This window comes from Taudactylus pleione, unplaced genomic scaffold (assembly GCF_031769625.1).
Source record: "Taudactylus pleione unplaced genomic scaffold, aTauple2 ptg000066l, whole genome shotgun sequence".
Lineage (NCBI taxonomy): Eukaryota > Metazoa > Chordata > Amphibia > Anura > Myobatrachidae > Taudactylus > Taudactylus pleione.
The window spans coordinates 35,007,853-35,021,701 of NW_028284468.1; the positions used below are offsets into that span (position 1 = coordinate 35,007,853).

A 13,849-nucleotide genomic window follows, 5' to 3' on the forward strand; every position below is an offset into this window, starting at 1 on the left:
TATGTACAGTGTGTGTGTATATATATATATATATATATATATATATACACACACACACACACACACACACACACACACACACACACACACACATATATACACATACATACACACACAGGACCTGTATGATATACCGCTGGACACAGGGGCGTATCTATAATGGGTGCAGTGTGTGCGGGCCCCGTGTCCAGGGGGGCCCCGCACCGCACACACTGCACCCATATTTTTTTTAAACTTACCTGTCCGAGGTCTCGCGTCGGGTGTCACTGCTGCTCAGAACACCGGAAAAATGGCCGCCGCTGCCATTTTCCAGTGTTCTGCGCATGAGCAGTAGTTTCCGGGCACACTCTAGTGCCCAGAGTCTACTAAGGCTCCGGTGGCTGGCTAGCCGCGTCAGTCGGCTGCCAGCCACCAGGGAGAGAGGAGGGGCCCCCTCCTCTCTTACAACGCTCCTGGCTGGACAGGATGCCGCCGGTCAGAAGACCGACAGCAGCATCCCAATATAAGTACCGTACCCCTCCCCCTTTCTTCCTCTAACCCTACCCTGGCGGTGCCTAACCTCCCCCCGGTGGTGCCTAACCCTAACCCCCCTTCCCACACCCTAAACCAAACCCTCCCGGGTTGGTGCCTAACCGTAACCTCCCCCTGGTGGTACCTAACCCTAAACCCCCCTCCCCGCAGCCTAATCCTCCCTGGGAGGTCCCTATCCCCCCCAACACTGGGCTAACCCTTACCCGTATACTTACCTCCGGGATGCCGGTGTTCGGTATGCTGACGTTGGTATCTTGATCCCTTTGGGATCACAGCATCGGCTTCCTGACGGGAGTCAGGATTCCAGCTTTGGTATACATCCCGTCCACTGGCATCTTAACCGCAAGTGGTAAATTAAGAGGGTACAGGAGCTTGAGGTGCACATAAGGGGACCGATTCTTGACTTGGACCCAGAGCTGGGAGTGCAAGGAGCGGCGAGCGATTTGGAAGACTTCAGAAGCCCTCCTTGCGTTGTATAGAGTACCACCTCTGCACATGTGTGATGTCACACCCACCCCATCGTTCCCAAAGGGACAGTGTCAGCACAAACAGGAAGAGCGACAGGCCCTGGATTAAGGTGTATAGGGGCCCCAGAAAGTTGGTTTATGAAGATCCCTAAGATTCCCCACCCCCCCCCCCCCTTGTGCTCACCATCCCATCCCCTCTGCTGGTCCGTCCAGTTTGCACTGTGCTGAGCAGTTCTGTCTCACAGCTCCTTCGACTCCCAGCTATACTGCACAGTCACTCTGTATATGTAGTGTTCACTCTAGCTCCGGCGCGAGGCAGGGCGCCGGAGCTAGAGAGGGCACGTTCGTGTCCGAGCAGGGGGCGTGGTCATCGACAAGGGGGCGTGTCTATAAGACGCGTCCCCTTTACGTCACTCTTGGGGGCGTGCCCGGCACTTACGGACACGCCGGGCAGCCCCCAAGCCCTGCAGACAGGGAGAATAGATGCCGGGCGCATGCGCCCGGCGTCTATTCTCTGGCGGTGACCGGGTCACCGCACATTTCTTCACCCGCGGGACGCTGCGACCCGCGGGTGAAGACAGTTCCCGCAGGCTGTTAGGGCAGGGCGCTTTTTGCCCTCCTTCTGGAGGGCAGGGCGCTTTTTGCCTTCCAGAAAGAGGGCAGGGCGCCACGCCCCGCTAAAACAGCCTAGTGGGAACGCTAATATGTGTGCATCCGATCGGATCCCTCCCAAGGGGGAGCGTACCGATAAGAAGCCGATAGGCTTCTATTGGTTAACTCCACCTGAAGATGGCATTACCCATTGGTGCTTTGTACATATGGGGAATGCGGTAAAACCCCCAAAAACTGCATTTTCAGGGTTTTACCGCATTTTCCCCTTTAGTACATCCCGTCCTCGTCCTACCTGTTCTATTAGCACTATCTCAGGATGGCAATAACAGATTACATTTTAAAAAACAAACAAACAAAAAAGATATATTTTTTATATGTAAAGACTTCTGAGTTTTTTTTATCATTTTAAATATTTTTTTTTATTTTAAACTTTATTTTTTTTTAATTAACAAAAAAACTTAATGCCCAAACAAACTCATGCATACACAGCTGTACAGTAAGGTAGCCCTTACTGCCCTAGTCCAGTATTACCATTGAAGATATTTATTTTTTAAAAAGGAACAGCTAAAGAAGGCCGTTCATTTATTAATTTACAGCAGTGACTAGGGATGTGGGATGAACACTTACAGAAATATGACAATGATCAGTGAACAATTTAGATTTTTTTTTTCTTTTATTTAAACTATTCTAGCACTTAATGAAAGACAGACAATAGAGGTCATACCATTTCACACAGAGCGCAACTTTTTCTTGTAATTGCTCCACTATAGCCACACCCATGGCACTGGCCACACCCCCTGTGCAGACCACACCTCGCAGCTCACGCCCTCACATCTCTAGTTACACCATCGCAGCGACTGTCACACCCCCTGCAGCGGCACACAATAGGCCAGTGGTTCCCAAACTGTGTGCTGTGGCACCCTGGGGTGCCTCGGGACACTTGCAGGGGTGCCTCAGGTTGGTGGTTCACACCAAATCAAATTATTTATGGTCAATGTAATGTAAATATGTGGACAAACAAAAGCTCAAACCTGTTCACAACCACATAACTGTGCCTAAGGACCGGTCAGCACAATTTACTTCACTTCACTACTTCACTACATTTTTTCAGGATTTCTCAATAACAAATGTTTGGTTTAGGGGTGCCGTGAAAACAATGCTGATACTCTAGGGCGTCGTGATTCAAAAAAAGTTTGGGAACCTCTGCAATAGGCCCTTCATAAATATCAGCTCCAGGCCCATGTGGACATTAATCTGGCACTGCTGCTGACCAATGATGTGTGATATCAAATGGTAAACATACTGTATGTATATTGCCCTTAGAGGTGTTAATGCTTGGTAACAAACAATGGAGTTCTATGAGCTACTTATTATATATATAGGGTGGTAAGTATTATACCTTCTAAAGAGGACAAGTTGAGAAGGTGCCAATAGCAACCAATCAGCTCTTTCCTATGATTTATCTAGTACATTCTATAAAATGAAAAGTAGAATGTGCTTGATTGGTATGGACAAATTCTCCACTTGTCATTTTTAGGTTTGACACATCTCCCCCATAGTATGCTAAGTTGCAGGGAAGACTTGAGAAAAAGCCGCTAATTCTCCACAAGAAATGACAGCTAAGTATAAGTTTATCTTTATTTCTGACTAACGTTGTTTTCCCCTAAGTATAAGTTTATCTATATTTCTGACTAATGTTATTTTCAATCCCCATTGGTTCGGTCCCCTGAACTGGAGAAGTTGGCGGGATTCGGGGGATGATTTACTCTCCTGGCAGTCTGAGACACCTCCCCAAACTTCCTAGGCAAATATGAGCGGCAGAAAAACCACTGCCAGGCTAGCAGTAGTAGGAGCGAGGAGAGAATCGCTGGATTATTACAGGCGTTGGGGTACACATCTAATTGCACTGTATGACATATACCAAGTTAGGATACTTACGGAGCCCCTGTCGGAATTCTCAGCATCGGGATGCCGCTGTCGGTTTTTTTACCGCTGGCATCTTAACTGTTGTTCTCCCGTGAGACCGGCAGACGGGATGCTGGCGTCAAAAAAATGACAGCGGCATCCCGATGCTGAGAATCCTGACAGGGACTCCGTAAGTATCTTAACCCTCCTCCATTTATCCATTATCCCTAACCCTCCCCTTCTGCATCCTAACCCTAAAGCAGCCTAACCCTAATCCTCCTCATTAGTACCTAACATTAACCCCCTTCCCACTGGTGCCCAAACCAAACCACCCCCTGCCCATAGCCTAATCCAATCCCCCCCCTACAGCCTAACCCTATCCCCCCCAAGGATGCCCAGCCCGCTATAGTTACGCTCGGAATACCGGCTGTCGGGATTCCGGCGTAGGCATCTCAAGTGATGTCGGGATTCCGGTGCCAGTATTCTGGCCAATGTCAGGATTCCGGCGCTGGGATTTCAACAGCTGGCATCCCGAACGCCGCCATCTTAACTATATTCCCATTCGAACATATATAATACGCCTCATACATACCTGTAATAAAAGCAGCATCCTTTAGCAAGTTATTCAGAGAAAGTGAAAGTGCCATCTTCTTGCCATGCTGCTTAGTAACATTTCCTGATAGTATGATGGGGCTGCCATGTTTGCTTAGCTTCAATTCTGCCAAACCTGAATACCGCTGTTCTCCACCCACTGTTTGAAAATCTGTCATTCCCTGCAAAGGACATGTACAAAAGCACATTCAATGTTCATACTCAGCTGTGCACATTAAAACTTTAAATAAGCAACCACTTGCACAATATCACTTGAAGATTGAATGTAAAAATTTTTATTGAAAAAGGAAGCAAGTACCACTTCGAAAAATAACATTGGTACAGATGCAATCACAATAAATTAGATGCCAATTATTTATAACATCTATAAAGGTTGACTCCATGCTAAGTAAAAAACAAGAGATATGGTAAGAACTTACCTTTGTTATCTCTGTTTCTACGAAGTCCATAGGGTCCACAGGGTTGACCTTGGGGGTTATAGCTGGAACAGGATCCATGGGCACCACACAGTTAAGCTTTTAGCTCCCAGGATGCACTTGGGTCCTCCTCTATACCCCGCCCCCGAGCCACAGGCACCCCAGTTGGTAAGCAGCCTAGGCCGGAGGAGAATATGGAACAGAGAGAAGGAAGACTGGAACACACAAGAAACCATACTCACAGCAATAGGAGACGGAAAACCGGTGACCAGCCACACAGCCCATTTGAAGCCAGGTGCGTCAGGGCGGGCGCCCTGTGGACCCTATGGACTTCGTAGAAACAGAGATAACAAAGGTAAGTTCTTACCATATCTCTTGTTTTCTACTTCAGGGTCCATAGGGGGTCCACAGGGTTGACCTTGGGGATGTCCCAAAGCAGTACAACTAAGGGCGGGGACGCTCCTGTGCTGAAAGGAGTACCCGGCGCCCAAAGGATGCATCCTGAGAGGCAAAGGTGTCAAACGCATAGAACCTCAAAAACGTCTGAATTGAAGACCAAGTGGCCGCCCTACACAGCTGAACAGCAGAAGCGCCACGTCTAGCAGCCCAAGAGGGACCCACAGAACGAGTGGAATGAGCCTTAACAGAGGCTGGCACAGGTAAGCCCTCCTGTGCATAAGCCTCACAAATAACGGAACGAAGCCAACGGGCTAACGTTTGTTTGTTGGCAGGCCAACCCCTCTTGTGAAAACCAAAGAGGATAAACAAGGAATCAGACTTCCTAACCGAAGCCGTCCGGTCTACATAAATTCTAAGCGCCCGGACCACATCTAAGGAAGTCTCACCAGCTGAAAGATCAGGGGACTGAAAAGCTGGCACAACAAGTTCCTGATTAATATGGAACTTCGAGACCACTTTGGGCAAAAACTCAGGACGAGTGCGGAGCACCGCTCTGTCCTGGTGAAAAATTAGGAAAGGAGGGCGACAGGAAAGCGCCCCCAATTCAGACACCCTCCTGGCCGAAGCAATTGCCAGGAGAAAAACCGTCTTAAATGTCAGCCACTTGAGCTCCACCGCCTCAAGAGGCTCAAACGGAGGACCCTGCAGGACCCGTAGCACCACCGCCAAGTCCCAAGGAGCCACCGGAGGCACAAAGGGAGGCTGGATCCTGATAACACCTTGGAAAAAGGTGTGAACGTCTGGTAGTATTGCAATCCGCCGTTGAAACCACACGGACAAGGCGGACACATGAACCTTCAGAGATGCAAGGCGTAAGCCGAGATCCAATCCTGACTGAAGAAATTCCAAGATCCTAGAAACTCGGAACACCTGAGGATCATAAAGTCTGGACTCACACCACTGAAAGTAAGTGTGCCACACTCTGTGATAAATCCGTGCTGAAGCAGGCTTGCGTGCCCTGAGCATCGTACCAATAACCGAACTGGAGAAGCCCCGAGACCTCAAGACGGCTGTCTCAAGAGCCACGCCGTCAAAGACAGCCGACCCAGATCCGGGTAAAGGCAGGGCCCCTGAGACAACAGGTCCCGACGTTGAGGAAGAAGGTACGGAACGTCGATGGAGAGGCTCCTCAGATCGGAGTACCAAGGACGTCTGGGCCAGGCCGGAGCTACCAGCACGAGCATGCCGCCGTCCTGCTTGAATTTCCGCAGAACCCGAGGAAGCAGGGATATCGGAGGAAACAGATACGCCAGGTGAAACGTCCATGTCAGCGACAGCGCGTCCACCAGACTTGCACCTGCGTCTCTTGTCCTTGACCCGTAAACGGGCAACTTGTGATTGTGACGGGAGGCCATCAAGTCCAGCTCCGGCAGTCCCCACCTGTCCACGAGTAGCTGAAACACCTCTGGGTGAAGCGACCATTCCCCGGGATGCACGTCGTGACGGCTGAGGAAGTCCGCCTCCCAATTGAGGACTCCGGGGATGAAGACCGCCGAGATCACTGGAATGTGACCCTCCGCCCAAGACAGGATACGAGACACCTCCGACATCGCTGCCTGACTGCGAGTTCCGCCTTGGTGATTGATATACGCCACCGTGGTGGCGTTGTCGGACTGCACCTGTACCGCCCTTCCGTGAAGAGCGGGGCCGGACGACTGCAGGGCCTTGTATACTGCCCGCAGTTCCAGGATGTTGATGGGGAGAAGTGCTTCTTCCGCTGACCAACGACCCTGAAGCGACAAAGAGCCGGTCACTGCCCCCCAACCCCGGAGACTGGCATCCGTCGTGAGCAGGACCCAGTCCGGGACCCAAAATGGGCGCCCCTCGACCAGATGAGCTGTCTGAAGCCACCAAGCCAAAGATAGCCGAACGTCCGGAGACAACACCAGCACCTGAGAGCGGATCCGGTGAGGTAACCCGTTCCATTCTGATAGAATCAGCCCCTGCAGGGGCCGGGAATGGAACTGGGCAAATTCCACCATGTCGAATGTCGACACCATGGACCCCAGAACTCTCATAGCCGAATGGACCGACAGGCGGCAACGGCTCAGGCAACTGCGTATCCGCAGCTGTAGTGAGGCGACCTTCTCCGGAGTCAGGAAGATCCTTTGCTGACGCGAATCCAGCAGGGCTCCCAAATGAACCATCCGCTGTGATGGAATCAGGGAGGACTTTTTCCAATTTATCAACCACCCGTGTGCTTGCAGGCAAGCGATCGTCAGGTGGAGATGTTGAAGCAGTACCTCCGGGGAGCTCGCCAGCAACAGGAGGTCGTCCAGGTACGGCAGCAGCCGTACATTCTGGTTCCGAAGATGTGCGGCCATGACCGCCATAATCTTCGTGAACACCCTCGGTGCCGTGGAGAGACCAAAGGGTAGCGCCCGGAACTGATAGTGGTGTTGAAGGATAGCGAACCTCAGATACCGCTGGTGTGAAGATGCTATCGGAACATGGAGGTAGGCGTCCTGGATGTCCAGGGACACCATGTAATCCCCCGGTTCCATCGCCAGAATGATGGAACGTAACGTTTCCATCCTGAACTTGGGAACTCTGAGGAATTTGTTCAGAGACTTCAAGTTGAGGATAGGGCGATGAGAACCATTGGGTTTCTGCACCAGAAACAGAGACGAATAATACCCCGTCCCTCGTTGTGATAGAGGAACGGGAACAATGACCCCTGCTTTCAGCAAGGACTCTATAGCCTCCTGAACCTGTAACGCCTTGGTCTTGTCCTGAGAAGGACTTGTGCAGAAAAACTGGTGGGGTGGTCTGTGCCGAAAAGACAGGGCGTACCCCTGGGAGACCACTTCTCGAACCCAGGCATCCGTGGTGGTATTGTGCCAGCACTGGGCAAATAGAAGAAGTCGGCCTCCCACTCTGAGGTCCCCCAGAGGGAGGCCCGTCCCATCAGGCCGCAGGTTTATCTTCCTGCTTGGAAGAAGGGCGCCGAGCACTCCAGGCTTGCTTCTTGGGTTTAGAGGCCGTCTTACTCGCAGACTGTCTCGGGAAGGACTGACCTTTCGCCTTACCCTGAACCCGAAAGGAACGAAAAGCCGAACTCCGAACCTTAGCAGGCAGTGCCGCCGAAGGGAGGAAGGCCGACTTGGATTTAGCCAGGGTGTCCACTATTTTGTCCAAGTCCGGACCAAATAGTAATTCCCCATTGAAAGGTAAGGCCTCCAGACCTTTCTTTGAATCAGAGTCCGCTCTCCAGGACCGCAACCATAAGGATCGGCGGGCAGACACCGCTGCAGCCGATACCCGCGAGGTCAGCAGACTAGCATCTAAAGAAGCTTCTCCAATGTAAGAAGCGGCGTCCCTCATTTGTCCCAACAACGCCCGCTGGACATCCGGAGCGTCGTCCGGGAAGGTATCTTCCAATGCATTGGCCCACCCCTCAATGGCCTTGGCCACCCAGGAAATGGCCATGGACGGTCGGGCCACCGCCCCGGAGAGGGAGTAAATAGACTTTAAGCAAGTCTCAACTTTCCTGTCCGTGGGATCCTTCAGCGAGGATATCGACGGTAATGGTAAGGTGGCGCCCCGAGTTAAACGGGTGACATGGGAATCCACCACCGGTGGAGTTTCCCATTTTTTACAATGTGCCTCAGGGAAGGGGTAATTAGAAGCCAACCGCTTCTGAGGAAGGAATCTCTTACTGGGCGCCTGCCAAGCTACCGCCATATGATCCGTCAACTGATCAGACAGGGGAAACACCGCAGAAGCCACCTTAGTTTTTTTGAAACTAGGAAACTTCGACCTAGGAACCGGTGCCTCATCCTCTATAAGAAGAATAGCTCGCACCGCCCTAACTAGTGCTCGCACATTAATGGACGACTTGGTATCCATTTCCTGGACCGAGGCGTCCGAGTCAGTGTCATCAGGGACCTCCCCATCATCTGAGGAACCCTCTGAGTCCGATACCTGAGCAGCCCGTGCCATGAGTGGGCGTTTAGAAATCCTAGAAGGCATGTCAGTCTGCAACATTGACTGAAAAGCCGAGGAAGCGGCCGCCAAATTTTGCACGGAGTTGGAGAGCACATCCACCCATGGTGGAGGCGTCGCCATAGGGGCCTGAAAAGGTACCACAGGCTGCTGCGGCACAGGGGAAGCCTGTATATACATAGGCAACCCCCCAAAGGGACCAACTGATTGAGACCCAGGAGGACTCCGCAATAACTGCGGGACACCCGGGGAATGGGGGATGGTCGGCTGGGGCACCGCCCTAGTAGGGAGAGCAGTCGGGACCGACAGACGGTCCGCAATAGACACCAGCACTTGAGAAAACATCGCCCACGGTGGTTCCTGCGCCAGAGAAGGTCTGGATGGGCCAGGAGCCACCTGGCATCGACTACACAGGCCATCCTGTGACAAATCCTCCCTATCTACTCCTGCAGAACAGCGTCCGCAGGAGGCCAACACCGGAGCCACTGAGCGCTCAACCTCCTCGTCTGACATAACAGAATATATTATATATCTGGCACCAGGGTAGAAGTAAAACGCACTCACCGGTGTGCTGAACAACAGCCCACAATATGGCACTGAGTAGCACACAACTGTATGTGACGGACCTCACAAATACGTGATCTATATAAGTGAGGTCAGTAGAAACGCCCCTCCCCCACACACCTGCAGGGCTTGTAGGAGAAGTAAAGGGATAGGTATAAGCTGACAGTAAGCGGAAAATAAGCACAGACAGGCAGCACTAGCAAAAAGTCACATACCATGCAGGAAGATATACTCACTGCACCTTTACACTACAATCAACCTGCCCAGATTCAGTGTCTGGGAGGGCTATAGTGCTGTGTACGCTGTCCTTAATCAGGGGAGAGGTACACAGGGGGACCGGTCCGCGTGCTCCCTGAGATCTGCGCTGCCACTGGGAAAATGGCCGCTGGAGACCTCAGAGGAGGAGTGGCCGAGGAATCTGCAGCTCAGCGACGCCAGACTGCGTGCTGAAAGGCGCGCTGAGCTGAGGGGAGGAGCCGCTGACAGGGAAGGCTTCCTCCCCTGGCTGGCCATTAACCCCAGGGATGCTGGCTTCCCGCTTGCCGGTTATCCCTGGTGGTCTAGTGGTCCCACGGGTTATGGGGGGGGGCCCGCCGCCACTGCCAGCAGCCTCCGGTCTGTCCCCCGGACCGGAGGCTAAAGGACTGCATTTAAGGCATTCCGCGCGCCGCCGCTAGCCAGCGATGCGCGGCTTACCTGAATCCCCGGCGACTCCGGCAGCAGTCCTGGGAGGTAGACAGAGTCCGGCTAGTACGGACTCTGCCCTCCCGCCGCGATCCCCAGATCAGTACTGGCGTCGCGGCGCCAGTCGGGGATCAGAGCGGCAGCGTGGGCGTCTGTACAGACAGCCCTTCGCTGCCGTCTGTAGTAAAAATAGATTAAAAATAAATAAAATTTAACTTAAAATAAAAGCTTTTGGGGGCTGCTCCTGCAGCCCCCCTGCGCGGTGACCGACTCCGGCCGGGCACCAGCTTACACTGGGGTGCCTGTGGCTCGGGGGCGGGGTATAGAGGAGGACCCAAGTGCATCCTGGGAGCTAAAAGCTTAACTGTGTGGTGCCCATGGATCCTGTTCCAGCTATAACCCCCAAGGTCAACCCTGTGGACCCCCTATGGACCCTGAAGTAGAAATGAACCATATATACCCTCCTAGCCAGTACATAATAAAATGATAGTTCTCACTCCCTATATCCCCCATTGCCTTTCCACATAATTGGAGTCTACATACACAGCAGTGCCGTGTGGTGTAGCTGGGGAGGTACACATGGAGATGGGTCTGAGTGCTGGGAGCCTGTCTCAATCCCTACTTACTGTAACTCTCCCCTCACTACACTAAGCTTCAGTGTCCAGTGATTCTTTTACCTGCATCACTGTGTCTTCTCTTGCTGCTGCTGACTGAGCTCTGATATCTAAACACTGCAGTGTACTTGTCACATGACACATCCAAGGTGTCCATCAGTGCTCAAGACACACACACACCCATACTCATAGGCATGCCCCTATTAGCTCTCTTTCTGTGCAGCTTACTGCCCATAGTGTGGCCACCACCCCCAGCTCTGCATGCAGTGTCTGACTATACAGAAGCGAGGCTGAGCTGTTGCTGCCTCATCTCTTGTCTCCCTGCAGTCCCAGGAAGCTCCACAAAGCTGGTGAGTGTTAATTATATAATGATTACAATAAACAAAGCAGATGTTTATCAGTTATAATTATCTTCTTTGTATTATTCTAATAATTTTTATATCAAATCTCAGGAGTATGATAGGGGAGGCTCTGCCTCCCCTGCCTACTCTGACTGCACATCCCTTATACACAGCACTGGCCAAGGTGCAGAAACAACAACATTTTGTTTACCCATGCCTCTTTTTGCAGCTTGGACTACTCTGTAAGGGTCTATTTAAACTACTTTGTGGTTAGTCCTCTGAAAGTGGTTGTTTCTGGGGTACAGTGACTACCTATTATGCGGGTACCACAATATCAGACTTATCTGTGGTGGCCTCTCTGTTTTTGCTTGCAAAAGCAGTCCCCATACTTTCCTACTAAGACTGCGAAAATGCCCAATCTCCAAGCTCAGAAAAGCTTAGCCTTCCTGAGCTTGGCCTCGCTAGCTAACATCATTTTTAAATTCCTCTCCAGCAGCCTATACGCTCACATGCATGGCACGATGACCGTGAATGCGCATTAGGCAAGTTGGGTCCCAACCCGGCAGTAAAGTAGTACTGCATCTGTTTTGCTTTTATCCACAGCCGATAATATCAAGAGGCAAGTAGCCAATGTTTTCAGTCTGTGGATGCGTCCGAGTCGCACTGCGCATGTGTCCCTATGGTTACCACCGGGAGGCATAGAATGATTTTCAAGGCACGCTCAGGGGATTTCAGTGGGCATTCTGGTGAAGCAACATGAAGGTAGTTTGCCAGATGCAGGCGGTCGCTGACAACGACACTGGAGCCCATGCTCACATGGCAACATTGCACCTGCCATTGAGTCTGGTGCAAGCTTTGATGGTGCGACCGATGGTGCGTCTAAATACCAAGACAGAACAGTGCTGCTGCCAGTGGGAATGTCAGAAGGATAAGAATCAGTGGTGGCATTAGCATAGAGACAGACGCAGTTGCGCAAAAGGCGCAGCCACCACTGCGTCCACCTGTGAATCAGGCCCTATGTATTTATGCTGATGTGTATGTATTTGCTTATACTGTATTAGGGGGTGACTTATCTACTACACTGTAAATTGCTATCTCTGCTCCTATATATTGCATATCTTGAGCTGTGTACATCGGAGTCCGGCAGAACCAGACACTTCTCAGACAGACCATGATTTATTGTACACTTGGTATTGTACATTACATGCCTAACCTACGTTAACCTATGTTAACAGAAATATTGTATCCAAACATGTCTACTTACTGCACTATAAGGGTGCATCACCTACCTTTTTTATATTTTAAATGTATAACATTTCAATGTACAATTATAGGTCTTGTTCTGGACTAAGTAATATATAAACACTATAACATAAGTGACACATGTGGTTCCCTTAACCAGTAAGGGCCTGTCCCTAACAAATCTGAGGACATTTGATTTGCATATTAAAACTAAGCTGATTTATATCATTTATTAACAAATATGTAATTTTCTCTATATCAGCTATCCAGGAAACATCAATTATTTTTTTCTGGAGTTAACAAAAAAAAGGGCAATATACAGTACATCTTGTGGTGGCGCATTCATGCTTAATACAGCTGCCTTTTCTTTTTATACTTACTATCAAACAAAACAATGAAGCATGCATGCATAACAGATAAAAACTGTGGAGGCAACATTAGCATAGTTGAGATTTCAAAACAGTGGTGTTTGTCGATCAGGGGATTTTAGCATTATATAATGGTTGACGGAGATATGAGAGAGAAAGAAAGAGTGACAAGGAGGGGAAGAAAGGAGAGCTAGAGCAATAGAGCAAGAGAAAGGAAAGGGAATATTGGCCCTGATTCAGAGCCGGACGCTCTGACCAGAGCGCTCGCTCTGAATCAGGGCCCACCTCCATTAATATGGAGCGTCCTCCTGGACGCTCGTATAGCTGTGGGTCACCACCCACAGCATATACGAGCGTGCAGGATGATGGTCGCGATGGTCTTGACCATCGCGACCATCGAAACTGCGAGCAAAAGCCTGCGGTTGGGTTTTTCAACCGCAAGGCCAGGAGTGATTTTGGCTCTATCAGAGCCAAAATCACTCCCACTGACATCACTAGTGATGTCAGTGGGGCCGGCTTCAGACGGTAGGCGTTCCCTTGGGAACGCCTACGTCTGGCAGGCACGCCCACCAAAGGGGGCGTGCTGTCAGTCACCATCGACAGCACGCCCCCTTTGATGAGACACTCCGAGCGAAGGAAAGTGCTTCGCTCGTCGGGTCTCGCACATGTGCACGACGGAGCTCCCTCCGTCGTGCGCATGCGCAGTGGGGACCATCGACCCACTTGCGAGCGGACAGCCGCTCGCGAGTGGGTCTGAATGAGGGCCATTGTTTGTAAGTTGCTCACCATTCCCAGGTCTCAATAAATAACTTTAAGCTATTACTAAGAATGATAGTCATGTACTCCATACGGTAGGCAAGCATTTTCTCATTATTTATCATTTTCTCCTAGATTCTACACCTGACACAGATGTATCCAAGATAGGGAGTAAGCCTTACTTTTCTCTATGTAGCTGATGATCTGTGCCTTTATAAATATTCACTATTGTTTGCTCATCTTCTGGCACTGGTGCTCTTTATCACAGTATATAAACTTTTCCCTCACATCTATTGCACATATCTTAGAAAATAGTAAAAACCTAAACCAGCG

At 50.7% G+C, this 13,849-nt stretch overlaps 1 protein-coding gene across 1 annotated transcript in view; it reads right to left on the minus strand.

Moving 5' to 3' along the window:
• The window catches only part of APOLTP (apolipoprotein lipid transfer particle homolog), a 345,964-nt gene that overhangs the window by 304,636 nt on the left and 27,479 nt on the right, over positions 1-13,849 (minus strand). The window contains exon 11 of the mRNA XM_088466926.1: positions 4,108-4,288. Within this exon, the coding sequence (XP_088323052.1) occupies positions 4,108-4,288 (181 nt within the window). The remainder of the gene's footprint in view (positions 1-4,107; positions 4,289-13,849) is intronic.